Here is a 25,555-nt window from a genome sequence, read left to right on the forward strand (position 1 = left end):
CAGGACCCAAAGCTGGACCAGCTGGCAGTGGCTCTTGGACCTTGTTGAGGAGGTTGAACTCTTGCTGGAGCATCAGGAGCTGACGCCAGCATTGAGGGGCCAAGTCGCTCCCACTGCCCACTCTGCAGTGGTCCTTCTCAAACTCTAATGTGCGATGGAACCTCCTGGGCATCTCATGAAAACACAGATTACTCCATAGTTGTGAGGCTGGGATTCTGCACCAGCTCCCAGGGGCCGAGGCTGCTGGTTTTGAGCACAGCATTTTGCAGGCAAATGCTCTGCCATTGAGCTCTACCCCCTGAGCACCACACTTTGAGTAACAGAGACACAAGATGCTGCATCAGCGTTGACTTTCTAGCCATGCAATGGCCTCTACCCCTTCATTATGGAGGACGTATGAAGTTCTATTATTTATTTGGATACATAGGGTAATTACTTCTCAGAACCAGTGAGGACCTTCATTCTGAGGCAACTCATCTAAATAACTCCCCTCTCCGAGGGGAAAAGGGAGCCTGTCCCCGGGGATGCCACCTGCCCATGTTGACCCTGATTAATAGCAGCAGCAGTGGGTCTGGACCTCAGGGTTCCCTGAGTGTCAGCTAAAAATTTGCTCTCTATTGCTAAACTATCTCCCTTTTCCACATGGCTTTTTTCCTACCGTGTCCCACCAGGATATGGGTGGAGGCCGGCTGGGCCTAGAACAGGCTATCGGCCTGCACTGGAGAGGCTCCTGGCCACCATCCGAGTCCTGGAGGATTAACTGAGTGCTCTGTGGCCTTGGAGGGAGGCCAGCCCAGAGAGTTTCCCAAGCCTGGATTAGCCACAGCCTGAGATGTGCTCACGGCTGCTGCGTTATCATGGTCTTTCTCTTATCTGGATTTTAATGACTTCAGCAGTTTGCCTAGCAGGTGATGTCCTGGTGCCTGGAGTGACTGACCAGTGCTCCAGCCATGAGAGTTGGTCCTGGGAAGACCCGCAGTGGTGGGAGTTCACCTGTGGTGCTATAGTGGGGGGAGCATAGACTATTCCTCCAGCTGAAAGTATTCCTTGCTAGCTAATCCTTATTGAGTCCAATTCCACCACCAGGTCTTCATTCTTTGGGTTACACACTGCCTCAACTGTCTATCTTAAAAACCTGAGGATGACTATTGGAGTTCCTGCCATGGCTCAGTGGAAATGAATCTAACCAGCATCCATGAGGACACAGGTTCAATCCCTGGTCTTGCTCAGTGGGTTAAGGATCCAGCATTGCCGTGAGCTGTGGTATAGGTTGCAGACGTAGCTTGGATCCTGCATTGCTGTGGCTGTGGCATAGGCCGGCAACTACAGCTCCAATTCGACTTCTAGCCTGGGAACCTCCATATGCCATGGGTGCAGCCCTAAAAAGACAAACAAACAAACAAACAAAAAACCTGAAGTTAACTATTAAGTCACTAACATCTTAGTAAGAATTAGGTCATTGGCTCTCCCCTAGGGTAGGGACAATGTCTTGGTTAGAGAAGGCCACTGTGATAGGGATGAGGAGTAAGAGAAAGCAGGAAATGGGGAGACAGGAGATGAAATTGGCTTAACTTCACCATCTTGTCCAGGGCCAACTCTGATTTTGACCTCCAGATGCTTCCTATTTTTTATGGCTTCTAATCAAAGTTGGTGATGATGTAAGGAACTGGAGTGAAACCAGGCATTCAGATTCTGGGTGGGGTTTACAGTAAAGATATGAGTAATACCTGACACTTGCCTGTGCCTCTCTGTCCCCCAGACAGGATGAACCCCGGAAAGCCATGGGTACCACCTCTAGGGTGGGACAGAGGTAAGCCCAAGGTCAAGTGGAACCGAACCTTTACCTGTAGGACCGAGCCTTTCCCTGAGAGACTGAGTTACCCCAGGGAGACTGCTGGACTAGAGGGGACCAGAATACCCTCAGCTGCAAGGGAATCTCAGCCGGCAATAAAGAGGAGGGAAGGACTGACACACTGCAGCTCAGACAACCTCGAAACCATCGGGTTGATGGGAAGCAGCGGGCACTGAAGAGCACGCTTTCAGTTTATGGCCTTTGGCTGGAGGCAGAGGCTCACTGGAGGAACACCCGTGTCCAATGGCTTTGTCCGCAATGAAGATACTGCTGCCTACATGGTACGTATCCTCTTTGTGAGGACTCAGGAAATATGCTTTGGCCTTAGGTTCCAAAATAGTTCTTCTCCAGAACAACCGGTTTACTTTTATCTCATAAGCCTTGTAACGTGTGTGAAGGATCCCTTCCTGCCGGTGTTGATGGCTAGGTAGCTGAGAGCCAGATTCATGATCTATCCTGTGTCATTCCCTTCTCATTATTTAAACACACACACACACACACACACACACACACACACACACACGTGCTCCTCTCATGCCTACCTCCATTTTCAGTTCCCACCCTACCCTCTTTTTCTTTGTCATCTGCTTCTGTTTTTTAATATCTTGCTGTATTCTGTGTATATTTATATAACTGTTCTTGTGTTGAAACAAGGGGGAGCGACATCGAACCTCCAGAACAATCTGCCCCCTTGGCTTCAGTTTTCCTGTGCCCGTCTGGACTGTGGCCAGGAGGCGCCTAAGGGTTCCCTCAGACTGTGCATTCATGCGCCTCACTTCTGCTAAAGAGATCTTTGCAAAAGCACCTCCGTTTACAGATCTTCCACGCCACCCCCTTGGTTTTAAAAAGGGGCCACATTTCCTAGGTGGGCCTGTGGCTGGTTAGTCGAGCTCTTCCATCCAGTTGAGCTTCTCTGAGCACACTCCCCTCTGCCACCCCAGCCCTTCCTGTCCCTGTATTTGTGCACTTTCCCACCCTCTCTCGGCCCCTGCACAGAGCTCTTCCCTCCAGACGCCTGTGTCTTCCACTTGCTCTGACAAAATCTTGCTTATCTAGATGCCCCCACATCCACGCCCCCAGAATTCCACAGAGACGCCCCTGCGGTCAATGGGCCCTTCTTCTCTTGGCCTCATTGGTCCTTAGTGCTGGGTTTGATATAGAGTGATGCTTGTTGAATTCATTTGAGTATGTTGGCATCGATGGCTTAAAATAATAGCACCTTTTCCTTCCTTGCCACTAAATTTGGGACATTGAAGACGGATGCTGAGATCAGACAGAGGAGGGAATGAGAATACCAGCTTTATTGCCAACCCAGTTAGATCCTGCAGCATAGACGTTGTCAAACCAGATTTCCTAGGGGTTTGCTCCAAGACCATTCGTCGGGATGAGTCAGCTGGGGACAGTTTGGTTTTACAGAGCAGATCTATTTACTGAGGGTCTCTTGCTCACGCCTCAAGGGAGAGACGACCCTTCAGACTCACCCTGCAAGGAGGGCTGGGGCCGGTGCCACATGTGCTGAGCCGGTGGACACTGAGCTGGGTGGATAGCAGCTGCTATGGGGACAGACCATCCTAGAGAGATGCCTGGAAGGCCGAAGGCTCTCATTCAGTTCCTTATTCCCAATCCACCTATCTGGTAAGTTGCTCTTCCACCAAGCGAGGGAACACAGAGGAAGAAATGTATCCCCTCCATACCTCCACGGGATGGGGTTTCTATTTTATGGGCCAAGATGATAGAAGAGAAGGAGAGTGTGTTAGGCAAAGTCTTATAATTAAGACAAAGCATTTCTTGATGATCTGAGCAGACATGAATATTGGGATGTACTGAGAATTATGATGCATCCCATTGTGTAAGAAAATGACATTATGGACATGTTAGGGAAAAAAAGAGTCTTTATCCATTAGAAATCACACAGCAATATATATGGTGGAATAACATGGTATCTTGGGTTTATTTTAAAATACTTTAGCCCAAAACAATTAAACAAAGGTGAAAGGAAGAGCAGAAGTGGTGAAATAATTGGAAAAATATTAATGATTGGTGGCCTGGGTGATAGGTACACAGGGGTTCATTATGCTATTCTCTTCAATTTTCTGTACACTGGAAAATTTCCACAACAAAGTTTTATATGAAAGGATATGGAGGGGAGTTCCCGTTGTGGCTCAGCAGTAATGCACCTGACTGGTATCCATGAGGAGGCGGGTTCGATCCCTGGCCCTGCTCAGTGGGTTAAGGATCCAACCTTGCTGGGAGCTGTGGTGTAAGTCGCAGACTTGGCTTGCATCCTGCATTGCTGCAGCTGTGGCATAGGCTGGCAGCTGCAGCTCTGATTCAACCCCTAGCCTGGGAACTTCCATATGCCACACATGTGGCCCTAAGAAGCAAAAAAAGAAAAAGAAAAGAAAAATGTAAAAGATATGGGGGAGCTTAGAGAAACTGAGTTGTCCACTAAACCAGGCTTTGGGGGTAAGGCGTCCAAGAGCAATGCTGCAAGCTGTCCATGGAGCAGAAGGCCTGGCTGGACACAGGGCTCCCAACAGCCAGTGTGAACAACCCACCTCCGGGTCCCCTACCAGTGCCAAGTCCAGAAACCAGATGTAGCAGTCACCTCCCTTCTCCTGCAGCCAGACTGGAGCTTCTTCAGATAATTGGCTTCTAGAAAGAAGTCTGGGGCAGGAGTGGGAATGGCCAAACTGGGGTCACCAGGCCCCAGTGCCCTATCTGGGCATCAGGCAGCTGCACTTCCCTGGTGAGGGGTGGGCTCTGCCTCCTCCAGTTCAGGAAAGGGATGTAGATCATCTTGAAAAAGTATTAATCTCCACTGCAGGGAGGAAACGGTTCTCCCGCCTGTTCCAAGTGTGTTTACGTTTCTGTTAAGTTTTCCCTGTAGCCTCTACAGCAATAACTTTTGCATCATTTTTTTCATTTTACAAATAGTTTCTCACATTTTCTTAGAATTCTAATGATATCGTTTTCGTCCCCAAAGTGGACTCACACATCTTCTGCACAACAACCGTGAGTCTGTCATCCCCCTATTACGGATGAGACTCACCCGGGTTCCCAGGGCTCTGAGGAGGTGACCTCAGGCTTCAAACCCCAAAGACCCACCCTGAGACCAGCCCGTGTCACTTCCACTGCGATGCAGCCAGACTTCCATTTGTGACTTTCAGCCAGACTTCAAGCAGGTTTTTTTCTTTATCTCAATCTAATCAAGAGCCGAAACGTCAGAGGTTTTCATCTTCCTTCGGTCAGTTTTCTGGATCGCTTTTCTCAATCTTTTGAAAGCTGTCATAAGCGAACACAAGAATACTAAAAAAAAAAAAAAAAATCTACAAGTGGTTAGAGTTTCAGACAGAGCTTGTAAACTTGCTACCACTTCTAGGCAACACAGGACACCGGTTCAACTTAATTGTCCATCCGTGGGCGGCTCCCACAAGAGGCCGCTGCCTCAGCTGTCAAAGACTCTGAAGCATGAAATCAGTTTTAAAGGTGATTTTGTTCAGAAAGTGGGCAAAAATCAAAAATCAACTGAATCGCTTGCCTGCGACTGCCTGCAGCCTCCCCAAGGAGTGCTGACACAGGGCACCTGGAAAAGGGACCGAGCTCTGCAAAGTGTCAGGGAGGGGCCGCATCTCCGTGTGCAAATAACTGGCCTCAGCACATTCCAAGGGAAAAAGTGGAGGAGAAGTATGACGCGATGTCAAAAGAAGGCGCAGGCCCAACAGGCTCTCCCCTGCTGCTTAATACAGGAAATATTTCCCAAACATCTCGGCTAATCCTGCACCGATACAATGAGAAATGAGCCCGTCTGGCAGCCAAGTGCTTATTAAACAAGGACAAGAAAATACTCCCGCCCATAGCAACAGAGCCAAAGATAACAGCGGGGAACAGGGAAGCTGCAGAGCAAAGGCAGATACAAAACATTCAATCCCAGGAGCCCCCCAGAGTGACCGATGTGTGAAAAAAATAAAGGACCTCATTTTGCCCAAGAAGCTAAGCAACGTACTGTAAACCCCAGGAAGGGGCGTAGGGCTGGAGGGCCCCGTGGACTCGGCTCTGGGAAAGACAGAGATAGATGGTAGAAATGACAGGCAGGACTGAACCGGGGCCACACCTTGAGGCTTTCTGTGCTGGCCACTAGCCTGTTTTTTTTTTGGGGGGGGGGGTGCTGTCTTTTTGCCTTTTCTAGGACCGCTTCCAGCAGCATATGGAGGTTCCCAGGCTAGGGGTCTAATCGGAGCCATAGCCACCGGCCTACACCAGAGCCACAGCAACATGGGATCCGAGCCACATCTGCAACCTACACCACAGCTCACGGCAACACCGGATCCTTACCCCAGTGAGTGAGACCCGGGATCGAACCTGCAACCTCATGGTTCCTAGTCGGATTTGTTAACCACTGCGCCACAACGGGAACTCCACCACTGGCCTGTTGATGACATGAACACAGGAGGCAGAAAGATACAGGCTACTTTTCCACTTGCAGGAACACAGGATCCATGACACTGCGTGGTGAAGACTTCATGTAACACAGGGGGACTTGCTTTCCAATACCTATGCCTCCTAAATACCCATTCCTCCTTTCCTGTCAAAGTGCGCACCCTCCCAGTGTTCTTCCAAGCTCTCTGTCCATGCGGGGAGGGAGCTCCCCCTAGGTAGACAGCCTCTCACCTACACCTTGTAGCTCCATCCCAGAGCAGCCATTCTGTTTGGCTTTAAGAAAGAAGTTCGTTGCAGCAGCTATTCGTGAGAGGTGGGGCCATGGTGCAGAGGCAGGATGAACTCGAAAAATCATTTCGTATCCCCTTTTACTACTTTTTTAAAATTTAATTTTTTAAAAATGGTTTGCTGCCCCCACAGCATATGGAGTTCTGGGCCAGGAATCAGATCTGAGCTGCAGTTGCGACCTACGCCATTGCTGCAGTATCACTGGATCCTTAACCCACTGTGCGGGGCTAGAGATAGAACCTGCATCCTAGCGCTCCAGGGGTGCTGCTATTCCCATTGAGCTACAATGGGGATGCCAGCCTTTTACTACTTTAAAAGCACTCGTTTTATTTGTCACTGCAACAAACCTGCTGGAGAGCCTTAGAATTTTATGGCTGGAAGGACTTAAGAAATATTCCAACAGGCTTATTTTATGGAAGGGAAACTGAGGCTGAGAGTTTAAAATGGTTTGTTCAGAATGAGCCTAGACCTGTTCTCCTGGCTCCTGGGCCTGTGCTCTGTTCATGATGTCATCCTACCAAGTCCCCTCCCCCAATCGGGAAACATGGGAGCTGTTATTTTCGAGTTCTTTTTTTTTTCTTTTTTTTTTTTTTTTTTTGTCTTTTTGCCATTTCTTGAGCTGCTCCCACGGCATATGGAGTTTCCCAGGCCAGGGGTCCAATCGGAGCTGTAGCTGCCACCCTATGCCAGAGCCGCGTCTGCGACCTACACCACAGCTCACAGCATCGCTGGATCATTAACCCACTGAGCAAGGGCAGAGATTGAACCCACAACCTCATGGTTTCTAGCCGGATTCGTTAACCACTGTGCCATGACGGGAACTCCTAGAGTTCTTTTAAGAGGAAAATGAAAAATCTTCCCTGCCTCGGTGACCTGCCCCTGGTTGCTAGCTTCACTGGCCCATAGCAAATTTATCTAAGCCCCTCTAACTCATCCTTGCAACCTTTCTGAAATTTTAATAAATTAAGCCACTGTCATTCTTTGCAGAAGTGAACTGTGTACCAGCTATACCAGTTCCAAATCCACCCACTCTCTTCCCCAGCACACACTCCCTGCCCTTTCTCTCTCTCAAAGGATTGTCTGTATGATGACAAAACCATAGGCTGAAAAGTTCAAAGTTCTATCACTTGTTGGTTGTTAGCTCTGGACCACAGGTGATTGCCTTCAGACACCATGATGTCCCCCACGGCTCTGACACTGAGCTGACCTACTATGGCACCACATGACAATCACCCCTGGGTCTCCAATGCTTATGGGAAAGAATGCAGCATCTGGAGTCAGTCAGCTCTCAGTCTGAGCAAACTACACACTCTCTTTGGGCCTCAGTTTCCTCGTATGTAAAACTGTGGTCAGAATAGTGGCTCAGAGTTCCTACCATGGTACAGTAGGTTAAGAATCGACTGCAGTGGCTCTGCTTACTGCAGAGGCGTGGGTTCGATCCCCAGCCCAGGAACTTCCATATGCCGAAGGTTCAGCCATTCCAAAAAAAAAAAAAAAAAAGAAAAATAGTGGCTCCCTCCAGATGATGAAGAGTAAATGAAGATGTAATGAGACAATCCCTTTAAAGGGTTTTAGAAGAGCGCCAGGCACAGAAAAAATTGCCAACTATCATTTCAGTGACTATTGAACTCGAAAACTATAAGAAAAAAATGGGATATTAGATTTCTGCCAACAGCCTGACCCACTTATCTTTAAGAGCATTGGCTTGTCTCCAGACTTCAAGTTGTTAGAGACAATTTTACAAACTTTTAATCAGTTGCTTTCTCTGCAATTACAATTTCAATCTTGTGTGCGCTGGACAGATATGCTGAGAACATGGCTCTCCTTTACCTAAGGGCTATGAGCACCCAGATTTCGCCTCCCATCAGCATCAATGCATAGACTCTCTTGACCCTCCTTAAGTACGAGTCTAGCCAAGATCTCCATTAACATTTTCAAAAGGAAAACACACACACAGACACAAATACAGAAATAATCGAGCAACCGTAGGTTAGATTTCTTGGAGAGTATAGCCACTAATTATTGCTTGGCAGAGCTTATAAAGTACCCCATTCTTACCTTGTTGTCCTTGATATGATCTGGAAAAATGACAGTCAACAACTTCTAACTCAAGGCAGGTTTGGGTTGGCCCAGCGGCCAAGTTGGGTAAGAATTTGGTCCCTCTGGGAACTTAGTCCACAGCCCTTTTCCAACTGAGGGCTGGCGTCCATCTCCTCTGGACCCTCCCTCTTGGACCCACCCTGTTCTGGTCCCTCAAGTGCATAGGACCCTTCGTGTCTATCTTGGGGCTTTGAGCCAGCCTTCCCTCTACCCGTCTCCTGGAGGTCTCCGTGGTTCCAGATTCCCAGTTTGGCTTTTGAGCCTTTCCTGTCTGCCTGTTGTATTTCTCTGCAGTTTTTGTTTGCCTGAGGCATGTCCACCAGCCAGAAATTAACACTTGTTCTCCCCTTCTCTAAAGCTTCCAGGCTTCCTCAGTTGGGTCTGGTCTCTGTGACAGCCACATCTTGCTCTAGAATCAGCCTGCCTTACATCTCCTTTCAAACCTTGACTTCTCTTTAGGACCACCCCCTGGGCTCCCCTTTCCTGTAATCTAATTGGTCTTGAGCTAATAGGTTGGGACCTGATTTGCGGAACAGAAATGACTGACAGCTCATTTGCTCAATGGCAGATCACATCTTTATTGCTTGGTTTCTAAGGCATTACCCCCTTCCTCAAATTCACTTTATTGACTCATTCCTCTAGAGACTTTAAGAATCTTCTGGAATTCTGACATAAGTAGATAGATTCGACCATATTAGGCACATACTGTATTTTCCACATATAACAGATGGAAAAAGACATCATTTCCACCTAAAGAATCTGAGCCTATTTTCTCCATAACTTGGTTAAACAAGAGGCGTGATTTATTTACTCTTTTGATGGTTGCTGAGGTGATGGATAGGAAGCGGTACTGCCTTAGGTAATCGCAATCAATTACTTGCTGCCAGTTGTAACCAGTGTGCTGAAAGAGCAGTAAGCAAGGCTCTGATACAGTTCAGGTCTTGACATTTGTAGAAAAGTAGTAATTGTATTATGGCCAAAGGGATTTAGATGCTTTAGCCCCGGGGGCTCTGCCTTCTCCAGTTGCCCTGGGAACCGAGGGAATTATTATCTCAGCTCATCCTAACACTTACTGTTAAGGCCCAGGAGTGGGGAAGCTCTGCTTGAGGTTTCCAGCGGGAGTAACTTAATCCTGTATTTATTACCCCTGCCCATCAAACCTTCTCCATCCAATCTCCCTTCTCCAAGTCTGGGAGAAAGTCTTGGCCGATCCTTTTGCTTTCCCAGGTCCTTTTAAGCATTGTCTTATTTTCCATCAAATTTAAATCAAAATGTAATCTTTTACCTATATCAGAACTTCTCCCCTCGCCAGTGCAGGCTCAGACCCCATGGCAGGCTGCTGTGCTCTCTGTCCCACCTTCCCTCCCATGGAGCCTCCCGAGTTAAGGGGGAGGGGAAGGAGAAGATGAGGGTGAACTTAGCTGGTGCCCTTGACATTGGGGTTGGTGCCTTACCGTGTGACAGACACTCCAGTGCTGACTGTGCTGGGGCACCAATGCACCCCAACACCCTTTCCACTGGGGTCGCCGCACCCTGGAAGGCAGCCCTTCTTTAACTTGAGCCCTGATGCCTCAATGCTGACCCTTCAGCCAAAGAGAGAACTCAATCTGATCGCATCACCATTGGTGGACATGCAGCATCTCCCTTGGCAACTCCATCCCTTATCTTTACATCCTAGGAGGCACCAGCCCACCTCTCACCATTTGACTTTTCCCATGAGGCAAGACACTGGTCTTTGGATCAAGGGAGAGAGGACAAGTTCTTCCAAAATCACTCTAGGTTTCCATCCAGACCCTTGGTAGCTCTGGGGCTGTGTGTTTTCCATTCAAAGCCCCTCAGCTGAAGGGCAGCCCATCCCATTCAAGTGTCAGGAGAAAGAGGAGAAAATGCATGTGAAGGCAGGTTGCTGATAAGACTCTGCGTGACTTTTTTTGTTTCTTTTAGTTTTGAGAATGAAACCAAGCTTTTATGTTTTTGAACTGTCAGCAGCACTTACAGGCAAGCTGCAATGATTATTCACTGAAGTCTATCATTGAAGAAACTATACTATTGCTTTTGACATCACTACCCAGGTCTGTTTTGATTCTCTTTGTGAGGTTTCTGCAGTCCAAAAGTCCTCACGTAAAACCTTTCTTACAGTCCAGATTAGGCTTTTGACTGCTACTTGTGCCCTGGATGCTGTAACCTGTCTTTTAACACACCATCAGAGTCCCTCAAGATTCTCAAACCTTCTATTTCAAATGTGAGAATTGTAATGTCTTCCAGGAAAATGGAGATGTTTTTCTTAGACATACTCAGCAAATCTCATGCAATATATTGAATGATCTGTATGAAAATGTTTGGGTGGTGCATTTCCTCAGGGGGCAGGCTGCCACATTCCTTACCTATGAGTAAAGCTTTCTAGGTGGCAGAGAGGTAATGCCCAGCCTGCCATCTCCTGATGCCAAGTTTCCTCCAGTTGGTGTTCCCCTCACAGCTAGTGACATGTGGAATGGGCACCCGCTATTACCACAGCAGAGCCAGGGCCAGAATCCAGGGCGTTAGAGGAATGACACCATCACACACCTCTTGGAGCTCCTGTAGTAGGACTACTTTGTAAATGTTAAAGAACCAGTCATTCAGTATATACAGAGGTGGGGGGCAAATAAACAAAAAATAAAAGCAAACAGACAACACCAAGAAAAAGAAAACAAAAAAACCAATTTCCCCACCCCAATAACCAGAACTGGGGACAAATTCTTTCATCCAATATGGTACTGTTGGTGATGTCAGAGAGGAATGTCCTACCAGAGGCTGTTAAACGCATTTAGAATGTCATATAAATGGAATCACAGGGTATATAATCTTTTGAGATTGGCTTCTTTCCCTTAGGATGATGTCACTGAGATTCATTGAGTTGTTGCATGTATCAATAAATTTATTCCTTCTTATTTCTGAGAATGGCAGTGTGATTCACCATATTAACCACATTCACCATATTAACAAGCGGAAAAAAAACACCTTTTGATCTACTCTAAACAATATAGGGAAAACCATATGAAAAATCCAACATTCATTCCTGATTTAAAAAAAAAATCCCTGTTAGAAATAGAAATAATAAACTAGAAATAAAAGGGAACTTCCTCAGTCTAAAAAGGGGTATCTACAGATACAGAGCCTGAAGGTGACATAATTTTTATTGCTGAAAACCTCTATGCCTTCCCCCTAAGATCAATAATAAGGAAAGAATATCTGATCAATATTATACTAGAGGTTTTGGCCAATGCAGTAACACAAGAAAAAGAACAAAAAGGCATTAAGATTGGAAAGGAAGGAAGAAGTCAGTTTAACTATAAATGACGTGATCGTGTACATAGAAAGTCCTAAAGAATTTACAAAGTGTTACTAGAGTTTTGTGAGTTAACTCAGAGTAAATGAGTTAAATAAGATTGAACACAAGACTAGTATAGAAAATTTAATTATGTATCCATATTCTAGCAACAAACAATCAGACATTGGTATGGAAGGAACAATAACATTTACAATAGCATTTAAAACTATGAAATACTTGAAGATAATAAAAAGATATATAAACCTTATACACTAAGACTATAGAAAAAAATACTGTGGGAAATGAAAGAACTAAAAAATGAAGAGATCTACCCTGTTCATGGATTAAAAACTCAAGCTTTTGCAGATGTCAATTCTTCCTATTTGATCTATAGATTCAATGTAATCCCACTGAGAATCATAGTAGCCTTATTTAGAAATTGACAAGCTGATTCTAAGATTTATGAAAATGTCAAAGACATTTCAAATAGTCTTTGAATAAGAAAAATCAAAGTTTAGGACTTATACTGCGCACAATCAAGACTCATTATAAAGCCGCAATAATCAGCATAGTGTGGTGTTGGCATAAAAATAGAAAATTAGATTAATGGAACAGAAATAAGTGTTCAGAAATGGTCCCATGCATATATTGTCAATCAATGTTTGACAAAGGGGCCAGGATATTTCAATGGTGAAAGGTTCTTCTTTTCAATAATGGTGCTGAAGTAGTCATCTGTGGTAGACAAAATTCTACAGGTGTCTCCCAGAGATTCTGTATTCCGATTATTCAAACAGTAATATAGGTACTACTGCTAGAGGGACTTTGCAGATGTAATTAAGGTTACAGACCTTTAGATAGGGAGATTATTTAGGATTATTCACAAGGGTCCAATATAATCATTAGAGTCCTTAAAAACAGATAAATTTATCTGGCTGGAATCAGAGCTGCTGGATCATATGGCAACACTATTTTTAGTTTTTAAAGGAATCTCTATACTGTTTTCCATAGTGGTTGCACCAATATATTCCCAACATGCGCAGGAGTATTCCCTTTTCTCCACACCCTCTCCAGCATTTGTTATTTATAGACATTGTAGTGATGGTTATTTGGACCAGGGTGAGGTGATACTTCATTGTAATTTTGATGTGAATTTCTCTAATAATGAACCATGTTGAGCATTTTTCATGTGCCTATTGGCCATCTTCATGTCTTTTTTTGTCTTTCTTTTTTTAAAAATTAAATTATAATTGACCTAACAATGGTTCTTCAATTTCTGTTGTGTAGAAGAGGGACCCAGTCACACACACAGTTCCCTGCTGTATGTCTTCTTTGCAGAAATGTCTATTTAGGTCTTCTGGCCATTTTTTGATTGGGTTTGATTTTTTTTTGAGTTGTATAAGTTGTATACAACTATATATATTGGAAGTTAAACCCTTACCAGTTGCATCACTCGCAAATATTTTCTCTCATTCTGTGGGTTGGGTTTTCCTTTTGTTTATGGTTTCCTCTGTTGTGCAAAAACGTATAAGTTTGATTAGGTCCCATTTGTTTATTTTCTGCTTTTATTTCTATTGCCTTGGGAAATGGATTGAGGTAATTGCTGTTAAAGTGAAGGAATTGATTGTTAAAGAATAGGGTTCTATAAAGTTGGAATGGGGTTGTATGGGACGATCCCAACAAAGCTGAGGGCATTGAGCCCCTGAATTCTGCTGAGTCTTCTATGCTAGTAGAAGAGGTCATCCCACTCCAGTGTAAGTGGCTTCACATCACCACTGGATGCGGCCTCCCCACCCTCAGTGGGAGTAGCCTCTATACCTCTATCTGAGGGCTTCACCCCACGTCACCTGAGGAGACTAGTCATCTAAGCCAGAGGCAGTTCTCACGCAGGACACTGCTTACACTCCTCAGAGCCTACCCTCACCACTCCTCATTGTTTCCAGACTCATGTCACAGCTAAAGGTGAGTCACCATGTGTGACCCATGAGGAGGTGAGCTACACTCCAAAGGAGCTACCTGAGTCTCATAATTCATACAGATTGAAATCCGTGGGGCATGTGTGGGAATGGGTATTGAGGAAATGGGGTCATGGTGAAATTTGGATCCAGCTATTCCCGTTGGATCAGGCTTACAAAGCTGAGGTTCTCCGTTTGATGTGGCAACCTAAGGACTTAGGAATAGCTGTAACAGTTTGATCGGTTGGCTGAAACATGGACCAAAATTAGTGCATGGTGAGCAAACTGGAAATGCCAGGCTTGCCTTGGTTTAATGGAGAGGAAGTGGCTAATCCAGTGGCTTAGGGAGATGGAAATATTAGAGTAGATTTGTCACTTAGGACCTGCTCTGGGAGGGTCTAGAAGACCTACTTTTCACCACTATTGTGAAGGATAAACTTGTGAGGGGAGCCCCTCGCAAGAGAGAGCTCTGGACTTGCCTACTGCAGCCACTGAATTGCCATGAATATTTTTTCCTTGTTTTGTTATGACTGTTTGTGTGTGTGTGTGTATGTGTGTGTGTGTGTGTGTGTGTGTGTGTGTGTGTTACATAATATGGTAGACTACTGACTTTGTATCATAGTGTTTAAGTATTGTTAATTTTACAAGATATCAAAGAGAAGAATAAACATCACCTAAGGACTTTAATCCTCTTTTGGGGAAAGTTATGTGCAGGAGAGTTGTATCATGTTAGATAGAAGTATGATATTATTGTCTTCATTTGGAGAGTCGTTGTGGCTTAAAGAGATGTGAGTGTCAAGTTGACAAGGGGGAGTCTTGTGATAGTAGTATATGTTAACTTGGCTGGCCTGTGGTACCCAAATATCTATTTAAATATGATGCTGGATCTTTCTGTGTGTGTGTTTTTGTATGAGAATAACATTTACATGGGGGGTGGACTTGAGGTAAAACAGATTGCCCTTCATAATGGGGATGTACGTCATGCCTTTAGCTGGGGGCCTGATGTTTTGGACTGAATATTTGTTCCCCCCCAAAATACACATGTTGAGGCCCTAGCCTCCACTGTGGGGTGTTAAGACATGGGGGCATTTTTGTAATTAGGTTTAGACGATTGCATGATAAGATTTGTAAGATGAAAAGAGACACCAGAGCTTGCTTTCTTCCACAAATGAGGATGCAGAGAGTATATAGTCATCTAAGCCCGAAGGAGGCCCCTCTTCAGAACCCCATGATGCTAGCACCCTGATCCCAGACTTCCCAGCCTCCAAAACTCTGAGCAATAAGTTTATGTTTTAAGCCACCCCATCTATGGTATTTTGTTATAGCAGCAAAACAGACTGGGACACCTGTCTAGAACCAAAGAGTGATCTTCCCTGAACAAGAAGGAATTCAGCCAGCAGACAGCCTTTGGACTTGAACCACAGTGGCTCTTGTGTGCTGTCTCCAGCTTCCAGCCTACCTTGAAGGTCCTGGACTTGCCAGCCTCCATAATCACGTGAGACAACTCCTTGAAACAAACCTCTCTGTATATATACATCCTGTTGGTTCTGTCTCTCTGGAGAACTCTGACTAATGCAATCACTTTGGAAGACAGTTTGGTGATTTCTTAAAAAGTTAAACATCCACCTTTCACATGACTTAGTCATTCCATTTACCTAAGAGAAATAAGCACGTGTTCATATAAGGACCTGGACATAAATGCTTACAGCATATTTTATTTTATTTTATTTTATTTTATTTTTTGTCTTTTTGTCTTTTTAGAACCACACCTGCAGCATATGGAGGTTCCCAAGCTTGGGGTCCAATTGGAATTGTAGCCTCCAGCTTATACCACAGCCACAGCAATGCCAGATCCCAGCCGGGTCTGTGACCTACACCACAGCTCACCACAACCCGGGATCCTTAACCCACTGAGTGAAGCCAGGGATCAAACCTGTGTCCTCATGGATGCTAGTCAGATTCATTTCCGCTGAGCCACAAAGGGAACTCCAACATCTTTATTTCTAATAGCTCCAAACCAGGAACACCTCAAAATGTTATTAATAGGTGAATTGATAAACTGTGGTATAGCCATAGAGTGGAGCCACACTTAGCAATACAAAGGGAGAAATATTGATACACACAACACAATAAATCTCAAATAATTACACCACATGATTTCTTTTACATAAAATTCTAGAAAAAGCAAATTTATCTGTAGGATCAGAAAGTAGTGCAGTGGTTGCCTGGAGATGGGAGTGGGGATGGAGGTTCTAAAGGAACATGAGGAAAATTTTGGAAGGGATGGATATGTTCATTATCTTTATTTTAGCAATGGTTTCAAATATGTCAAAAATCATAAAAGTGTATGCTTTAAACATGTGAAGTTTATTGCACGTCTATTATACCTCAGTAAAGCTGTAAATGCCCCCCAGACAACCACAACAACAAAGCAGTTGCAGACCATACTTCCCTGGTGCTCGCTGTTAAGCGGGATAATAATCCCTAATATTTACAGAGCACTTACTATGTGCTAGACAGTGTTCTCAACCTCTATGTGTCATTTCTTTTAATGCATGGGTAGTATTATTATCTCCTTTTTATAGAGGATAAAAGTGGGGTTAGAGAGGTTAAATAACTTGCCTTACTTCTCTAATTTCACCTCTCTAACCAGAAATTTGACTCCACAGCCATTCTCATATGGAGCTTAGTATAGGGGAAACCAAAGATGGGGAACAGGGGCATAAATGAATCTGGGGTCAGAAGCACAACCTGGTGTGTGACGCTCAGAAGCTAAATCTTCATCTTTCAAGTCCATGTATTTGTCAAGGGTTGTGGTCCATCAGCCAGATAAGATGAGAATTAGAAAAAATGGATCAAAATGAAAGGAAGGGTAAAAGAATGGGGATAAGAAATTGATGGAGAGAAGGAAGGAGGAGGAAGAAAGGAAGGAGGGAGGGAGAGGGAGGGAGGAAGAAAGGAAGGATGGAGGTGAGACAGCTCATATCCTCAAGGATTTTAAATGATTTTTTTATGTTCATTAATAATGATTTTTATTTTTTCCATTATAGCTGGTTTACAGTGTTCTGTCCATTTTCTACTGTACAGCAAGGTGACCCAGTTACACATACATATATATTTTTTTCTCACATTGTCATGCTCCATCGTAAGTGACTGGACATAGTTCCCAGTGCTATACAGCAGGATCTCATTGTTTATCCATTCCAAAGGCAATAGTTTGCATCTATTTATCCCAAATTCCCTATCCATCCCACTGCCTCCCCCTTGGCAACCACAAGTCTGTTCTCCATGTCCATGATTTTCTTTTCTGTGGAAAGGTTCATTTGTGGCATATATTAGATTCCAGATATAAGGGATATCATATGGTATTTGTCTTTCTCTTTCTGACTTCCTTCACTAAGTACGAGAATCTCTAGTTCCATCCATGTTGCTGCAAGTGGCATTATTTTGTTCTTTTTTATGGTTGAGTTGTATTCCATTGTGTATATATACCACATCTTCTTAATCCAATCATCTGTCATGGACATTTAGGTTATTTCCATGTCTTGGCTATTGTGAATAGTGCTGCAATGAACGTGTGGGTGCATGTGTCTTTTTCAAGGAAAGTTTTGTCCAGATATATGCCCAAAAGTGGGATTGCTGGATCATATGGTAGTTCTATGTATAGATTTCTAAGATAACTCCGTGCTATTTTCCCTAATGGTTGTACAAGGATTTTAAATGATAATTTCAATATTTAAAAAGCACACTTCTGTGGGGGGGGGGGGAGTGGGCTGAGATACACCATCTGGAGGCCTGAGGCCTTGATGGACATGTCTGACTAGGGGAGGGTTGGCTGTGAGGCTCAGTCTCTCACATTCCTACATAGTAATTCATCATCTTCAATATCCACATCTGAAGGATGGTTGGGGAAATTTATTCTTAGTTATACATGGAATCAGGAATATTGGAAGGGGATGGATAAAGTGGGAGGATAGAAGTGGAATTCAGTCAATATTTCTTGGAATTTCCTTGGAAATGCTGAACAGTACCTTAGGCAGAAAACTTTGTGGACATTGAGATCATAGCGTAATAACCAAAGAACAGATGCTTACCCACAATGGATAATTCCAATGACCCAGGGAGAAATTACTCACATTGGGACTCACAGATGCAATGTCTCAATCATTGCATTTGATGACTGTTATCAGTTATAAATGTATTAAACTTATTGGAAATGTAATAATTTGGCTCCCCAGAAGCTAATTCTTTACTTTCAAAAACATGATTATCCTTTTTCTTCCTCTGAAGATGCCAAGAGATACAGTCTGAGTCATAGACTTAAGACAGGGTGTAATAGACTGAATGTCCCCCCCAAATTCAGGTATAGAGGCCCCAACTCCCAACGTGATGGTATTCAGAGGTGGGGCCTTTGGGAGATGACTAGGTAATGAGGGTGGGGCCCTCATGATGAGATTAGTGCCCTTATAAGCAGAGACACCAAAGAGCTTCCTTGCTCTCTCCCTCCCAGCCACCTGAGGACATAGCCAGAAGACAGCCCTCTGCAAGCCAGGAGGAGAACCCCACCCCACCACCAGGAACCAGATCAGTCAGCTCCTTGGTCTGGGACTTCCAGCCTCCAGAACTGTGAGAAAAATAAACACCTGTTGTTTAAGCCGCCAAGTCATGATATTCTATTACAGTAGCCTCAGCAGACTAAGACACAGGGCTAATTCATTTATAAAGCAAGTGGAATGTCTCCAAATATCTCGGCTCATTTGGAGACACAGTGCCAGGATGACTCGTCAACTAACATATGTGTGGCTTTTAGGTATGGCTTCACTTTTGTGATTCTGTGAATTGAGCTATAAAAAGGGGGTTGAATTTATATGCCCTGAGCCCCTCTGATTCCTAGGGAATCCATCAGACTTCCCTTCTTTGTACTTTTGGTTAAATTGTTATGGGCTCTCTTTCTTCTCAACCCAAAGTGGTGACAAAGAGGACCATTTCAATTCTCCATTTCTGGACAGTCTTCATCTAACTGCAAGTTTTATGTGAATTACCTTTAAGAACCAATTTTCCTAAGGTTGAGATGGATTGAAATATGTTCTTAGGGAGCTCCCGTCGTGGCGCAGCAGAAACGAATTGGACTAGGAGCCATGAGGTTTGTTCCCTGGCCTTGCTCAGTGGGTTAAGGATATGGCATTGCCGTGAGCTGTGGTGTAGGTCGCAGACACAACTCAGATCTGATGTTGCTGTGGCTGTGGTGTAGGCTGGCAGCTGTCACTCCGATTGGACCCCTAACCTGGGAACCTCCATATGCCGCAGGTGTGGCCCTAAAAAAAAGAAATAGGTTCTTGGGGCTTTGGGAGCAGTTAATGTGAGAAGTGCCTTAGGGCAAGTTGAGTGTCCAGATGGCTAATTTTAAATTCTCGAAAAGCTAAAACACTAGGGTTAGTTCAGTGACACTTGCCATCTCTGCTGTGATTTAGAGCTGTTTGTGGTGAGGTGTACCAATGACAGGTGTTGAGGCCTTACCTGTCATCGTAGGTAGGTGGGCAAGACCAGTTGGGCAGTACCAAGTTATTCTCATGTGGAGTTATTCCAGCTCCCCTTTGAACAGCTGTCCAGGGAAGGGATAGATGGACACTGAGGGGTCTGGCTGTCTGGGTGGGTGGAGGAAGGTGGGGTATTTCATGGAATTTCACAGTCCCCTTGGCAGGCGTAACCTGAGCCATTAGACTGACCTCATCCATCTCAATGTTATTTCTCTCAACAAGCAATAACCTCAGCTTTCCATGGCCTGTGGTTTCTGTAAGCTGGGAATGAATTCCTTGACTCTGAGTGAAGGTGTCCAGTTGAAAACAGAAAAAAAAAATTGTAGTCCATAAAGGCATTTTGTCATCAGGGAGTGCCCAAAATTTGGAAGAGTGCAACAGATAAAGGTCATTTTGAAAACTAGCATGGAGCCAGAGGAATGACTCGTCAGCCACTCAGGCATTCTTATGACCAACATTTATTAAGCATCTGCTGTGTACTAGGCCCTTTGCTAGATATGTCAGAGGCCAGTGATGAACAAATATGGTTCTTGTTTTCAAGGAATTCACACATTAGCAAGAGAGATGAATGCATGAACTGTTAGATTTAATCACATGAAGTTGCAGACATTCAGCCACTTTGGTCTATTAACAACCTCAGGAGTTCCTCTCATGGCTCAGTGGTAACGAACCCGACTAGTGTCCATGAGGATGCAGGTTCCATCCCTGGCCATGCTCAGTGGGTTAAGGATCTGGAGTTGCCGTGGGCTGTGGTGTAGGTTGCAGGCATGGCTTGGATCTGGCTGTGGCATAATAGGCCGGCAGCTATGGTTCCAATTAGACTCCTAGGCTGGGAACCTCCATATGCCAGAGGTGCAGCCCTAAAAAGATTAAAAAAACACACACAACAACTTCATATAGTTTGATCAGATGCCATTATGTCTTATGCATAATATGCTACAGGGACAGAGAAGGACGAGTGGTTATTTTAAATGTTGGATTGTTGTCAAAAGGCTTTAGTAAGGAGATAACATTTAACTTTGATCTGAAAGGGAGAATAAACTTTGGAAAATATTGTTAAAGGTGAGGTGCAAGGCAGGAAGTTGCTTTTATGCCATAAATACTTACTGAGCATCTACTATGTGCAGGATGGGGTCACATGCCTGAGATATGGCTTTCAACCTGTTCTGTGAACGCCTCTGTCTTTCTAGAATTTACGTTCCAAAGAGGGGTGCATCTTGGGAACAAACACCCAGGTAATTACTTACGACAGTTCCGATGGGTGCTAGGAAGAAGCAAGTCTGCTTGGAGAGCAAGTAACAGGGGCCTAACCTGGCCTGTGGATTCTCCAAGATAAGCCAGAATTAAACAGATGATATGGGTAGAGGAGAGCATTCCAGCAGGCCAAAGACGCAGTGTTGTGCCTTTCAGACTTTTTTTTTTTTTTGTCTTTTGTCTTTTTAGGGCTGCACCCGAGGCATATGGAGGTTCCCAGGCTAGGGGTCCAATCGGAGCCATAGCCGCTGGCCTGCTCCACAGCCACAGCAATGACAGATCCCAGCTGCATCTGCAACCTACACCACAGCTCACGGCAACGCCGGATCCTTAATCCACTGAGTGAGACCAGGGATCAAACCTGCGTCCTCATGTTTATCAGTCAGGTTTTTTTCCCTGTTGAGCCATGAAGGGAACTCTCCTCTCTCTCATATTTGAATGGTCCTAAGCATGTGCTTCTTTCCAGAGTGGACTGGATATCCTGGATTTCCAGGGGCTCTGGCATTTGGTAATGATACAGAAGACCCGAGTGCTACAGTGTAGCCAGATCACTTAACTGGGTGACTTGGGTGAAGTGATTTAAGCTATGCACAATCCATGTGAAAGGAAAATCCATCAATAAAGTAAAAATGGTGTGAAAATAGAGGCAAAGCAAATAATTAAGGATATTGATTTGTTCCCAGTTGTGCTAGAATGTTCAGCATCCTCTTCTGATCCCTGATGATTCCCTTTAGGCCTGATTCTCTTTAGGCCTCCTTCTAAAGCCTTAGAAGGAGCAGGCTTAAAACGCAGTGGGAGGTTTCACCTGAAAGCATGTCAGAACTGCCCACCTGGCTGGGGCACAGGCAGTTTTCAATGCCCCTCATTTGGACACGTGGAGATCACTTATGGAAGGCTCAGTCCTCTGCCACAGGCTTTACCAATGACTCCATATGAATGGAGAGCCCTCAGGGTCTGAGCAGCAAGGACAAAGCTGAGGTGTCCTGGGCTATGGGCAGTGGTGAGAAAAGTGGGAATGAGGGGCTGGGGGCGGACACCCCCGAGGCTCCCGTGCACCTTTCACGACTCTTCTTCTTCGTGTTTGGCATTGCTATTAATATAAACACAGCTTTGCAAATACAATGTTTTAAACCGGAGGCTATTCTTTTATCATATGCTTTAATATGTTTGTGAAAATTTTCCATCTGCACTAGTTCCCTTCGTGGCTCGGCAGTTAACGAGCTTGATTAGGATCCATGAGGATGTGGGTTCAGAGGCTGTCAGAGGCTCTGTGGAAGGAGAGGTGTGTTCTAGAACCACCTCTGTGTTTGGTGCCCAGGAAGTTTTCACCCTCATGAGCTTCAGGGTCTGGGGGAGGGCCACTCAGATTTACCTAAAGTGGAGAGGGATGGCTGGGGTAAAAGAAGAATTGAGAAATGTGACCTACAGGTATCATTCTTAGGCAGAAAAAAATACATATTTAAGTTGAGCATCTGAAAAATATTTCCTGAAAACTGCCGATGCCTGAAAAAAAACCAGAAAAAATGTTCACACACCCCTTTTTCAAAATACTGACTTAAAACACCTCTTATGGGCCAGCTTCAACCCTGAGCCCTCAATTCATTCAGTGTTTAGATGGCAGCCACTCTTCTCTCCCCCAGGTTTTCTTTTTCTTTCTTTCTTTTATTTTGTCTTTTTAGGGCTGCACTTGCAGCATATGGAAGTTCCTGGGCTAGGAGTCAAATCAGAGCTACAGCTGCCAGACTACAGCACAGTCACAACAACACGAGATCTGAGGCACATCTGTGACCTATACCACAGTTTCTGGCAATGCCAGATCCAGATCCTTAACCTACTGAGCAAGGCCAGGGATCGAACCCACATCCTTATGGGTACTAGTCGGATTTGTTTCTGCTGTGCTGCAAAAGGGACTCCTCCCCCAGGTTTTCTGAGTCTGCCTCTCTCCTTTTGGAAGGGTGTGTGTTTGGAGGGCACAGCAGCCCTGGGGGAAGCTGCCCTCATGCCCACAGGCCACAGGCTCCTGTCCTATACGGGTTCCCTCCCCTGAACATCTCAAGATGGGACCAGCCTCGAGCCAGTCCTGCGGGGAAGCCCATGGGGTTAACTGGGCTCCAGTCTGTCTCCATGGCAACAAAACAAACGGTGTGTTTTATAGAGTCAGTTTTTCTACAGTTGAAAGAATTTCAACCTGCCCGACACTGATTTTACAAGTCTAGAAACCGAAGCCAGAGAGGTGGGGCATTGATGGTCCCCAAATCTTACTGTTAGTAAGTGACCAGACTGAACTGGAAGTTGATTACCCAAACAAGGGCTGCCCCCGGTAAGTGAAGCACTGGTTGGCATCGCAAAGACAAAACAAATAAATTCACTAACCATACCTTTTCCTCACTGCCCTGGTGTTTTACAGACACAGTTGTGATTTCTTTATCTTGAAAACCACATGGTAATAAACCTCTCTGACTTTTTTTTTTTTTTTTTTTTGCTTTTTAGGGCTGCACCCAAGGCACATGGAGGTTCCTAGGCTAGGGGTTGAATTGGAGCTGCAGTTGCTGGCCTACGCCCCAGCCAGCAATGCAGGATCTGAGCCTCATCTGCAACCTACACCACAGCTCATGGCAAGGCCGGATCCTTAACCCACTGAGCGAGGTCAGGGATCGAACCCGCAACCTCATGGTTCCTAGTCAGATTCGTTAACTGCTGAGCCACGATAGGAACTCCCTCCCTGGGACTTTTGGAGGAATCACAGCTAGAGATGACTGAAAGGGTTTTTTGGCTCTGACTTTCCCAAGAATAGGTTTTTCAGGATCTCTATCACCTCTCAAGTGACCTCATGGTCGCCAGGAGTCCTATTGGACTTGGGCTGGACAGGAGCCTGAAACTAAAGGGCTTCAAATTCTTCCAAATTGCAGGTGCTTCAAAATAAATGTCTTTTAAAATTTGAGCCAAGTTGGTCTCATCTCTGGGGTTTTTCTCATTTAATTCAGACTTGATGACTTATTCCCCACTCTACACCTGCTGGAAATTCCAGAGGATCAGCAGCCCAGCCATGACCAACCCCCAGTTAAAGACCCTGGTTAATTGCACTTGATGCATGAGCCAGCCTTCCCCAACTCTGGAAGAGGGCTCCATCAATCCCTGTGCTGAGTGGGACTCCAAGGATGGAGAGACGCTTGGACCTCATCACCACCCCTTCCCTCTGTCCAAAATGAGTTTGAGATGTATTTGCAGAAATCAGCATAATGGGACATCTGGAACTTAGTCTGTGGAGGGTGCAGAGGAATCAGGTCTCTAGAGCTGCAGAAAATGAAAAGAAACGAATTGCTGGTGAATTTAGGAAGGGGGAGCGTTCATCAGTGTCATCAAAAACCATTTTAGCATCCAAATTAGCCCTCTCATTTCCTGAGTCCATTGGGTAATTACTTGTCTTCATTTTAGAAGTGTCTATAATAAACGCTTGAAAAAATAAATTCAAGTAACTGCAGAAAATATAAAAATCCAAATGGATATGAAACAATTATCTAGAGGCTAAAAATATTAGAATGAGAGGTTAGAATGCTCCATAAAATGGAGATAATATACATACCACAGAGGTTTGTGCTGCAGATGAAATGTTACAATGACTCTGAGGCACTTGGCCAGAGTCTTGTCTATACAGCTATGATTTCATCGAATTCAGCCTGTCATTTTATAGACGGAGGACCTGGGGCCTGGGGAGATGGCCTTGTCTATGGTCAGAAAGCTGCTGTGAGCCAACCGGGTCCTGGGCTGACATGCAGGATAGAATCCCTTCTGCTTTACATGCTTCCAACACCCAGCAAGCATAAATCAGCGTATTTTGGCTCAACTCCTTAAATTCTAGAAAACGCTGAGGGAGATGAGATTTCTCGAAGACCTCTGGTATGTCTGTCATCCAAGTTGCTCGAGGCTGCTGGACAGTCATATGGAAGCTTTGGTTTCCTCCCAAGCCTTCTGCCTTCCTTTAGGTGAGAAGCTGTTTTCACATCAGCCTGAAGTCTGGTTGGAGAGGTGCTGACTTAGGGGCATGAAACATGCTTAAAACACGTGTCAGGGTCCTTCTGGAAGGAGAATTGGGAAGAAGTTGGTAAAGGCTTATAAGATGAGTGATGCTTTAAGAAAGGGAAACTATAGGGCTTTTTAATTTATTATTATTATTATTATTATTTTAAACAAGGAGCAATGAAGTTTAATTAGCCAAGATGGGAAACTAACCTGCATGGATCAGCATTACTTTCCTGAGCTGATCAACTGATCAAGCAGGAGAACCACAGGCCAAATCCATCTTTCCACACTCCCCTATGCTGATGGGCTAACTTTTACCTCAAATTTCCAGAAATCTCATTGAAAATGGGTATTTATTTTGGCCTTTCTCAGAGTCATTGAAGCCCATTTTATATTAGAATTCAGAGGATCTGGCTAAGAGGAGAATATTAATTGTGAAAACATGGAAATGATTGGCTGGGTCCATCCTGCTGGAAATTCCAGCAGGGGCTCAGTAACTCATGCATATGCTATTACAACTTTGCATAACAACACATAATTCCTATTACTTTGCTTTATCTTAAAACCATTAAACACACTGATTATATAAATACATTTTTTTCCTAAATATAATTAGACTGCTTTATTACTCATATATTCTCTCGAATTCACTCTCTTAAAAGTGGTGTAGAGTTCCCTGGTGGCCCAGCAGGTTAAGTATCCCTGCTAGGTGTCACTGGTGTGGCAAGAGTTTGATCCCAGGCCTAGAAACTTCCATATGCCAAGGATGCAGCCCCTCAAAAATTAAACAAGTTGAAATAGT

The 25,555-nt window shown here is 44.7% G+C and overlaps 1 protein-coding gene and 1 long non-coding RNA gene across 13 annotated transcripts in view; one reads left to right on the forward strand and one right to left on the reverse strand.

Moving 5' to 3' along the window:
- LOC110255461 (uncharacterized) overlaps nucleotides 1–25,555 on the forward strand; it is a 334,726-nt gene that overhangs the window by 249,529 nt on the left and 59,642 nt on the right. For 2 of the 12 annotated variants that reach the window (XR_014816769.1, XR_014816772.1), the window contains 2 exons: nucleotides 1,764–2,133; nucleotides 15,268–15,437. Coding sequence is in view for 1 of the 12 variants with exons in the window: in XM_084978383.1 (XP_084834509.1) it covers nucleotides 2,047–2,133 (87 nt within the window). In the remaining 11 variants the exon portion in view is untranslated. Of the gene's footprint in view, nucleotides 1–1,759; nucleotides 2,134–3,309; nucleotides 5,181–15,267; nucleotides 15,438–18,452; nucleotides 18,753–25,555 lie in introns of those variants that run through there. The other 10 variants (XR_014816776.1, XR_014816779.1, XR_014816768.1 and 7 more) reach the window with 7 other exon arrangements.
- LOC106504929 (uncharacterized) lies at nucleotides 3,777–9,091 on the reverse strand. The gene is made up of 3 exons (XR_002335747.2): nucleotides 8,639–9,091; nucleotides 6,188–6,281; nucleotides 3,777–5,161 (listed from the first exon to the last, which is right to left on the reverse strand). It is a non-coding gene; the product is annotated as an uncharacterized LOC106504929 (long non-coding RNA).

This window comes from Sus scrofa, chromosome 9 (assembly GCF_054392235.1).
Source record: "Sus scrofa isolate SSC_HxYL_T2T_F1_AM1 chromosome 9, Sscrofa_HxYL_maternal_Yorkshire_Landrace_v2.0, whole genome shotgun sequence".
In the NCBI taxonomy this organism is placed as follows: domain Eukaryota; kingdom Metazoa; phylum Chordata; class Mammalia; order Artiodactyla; family Suidae; genus Sus; species Sus scrofa.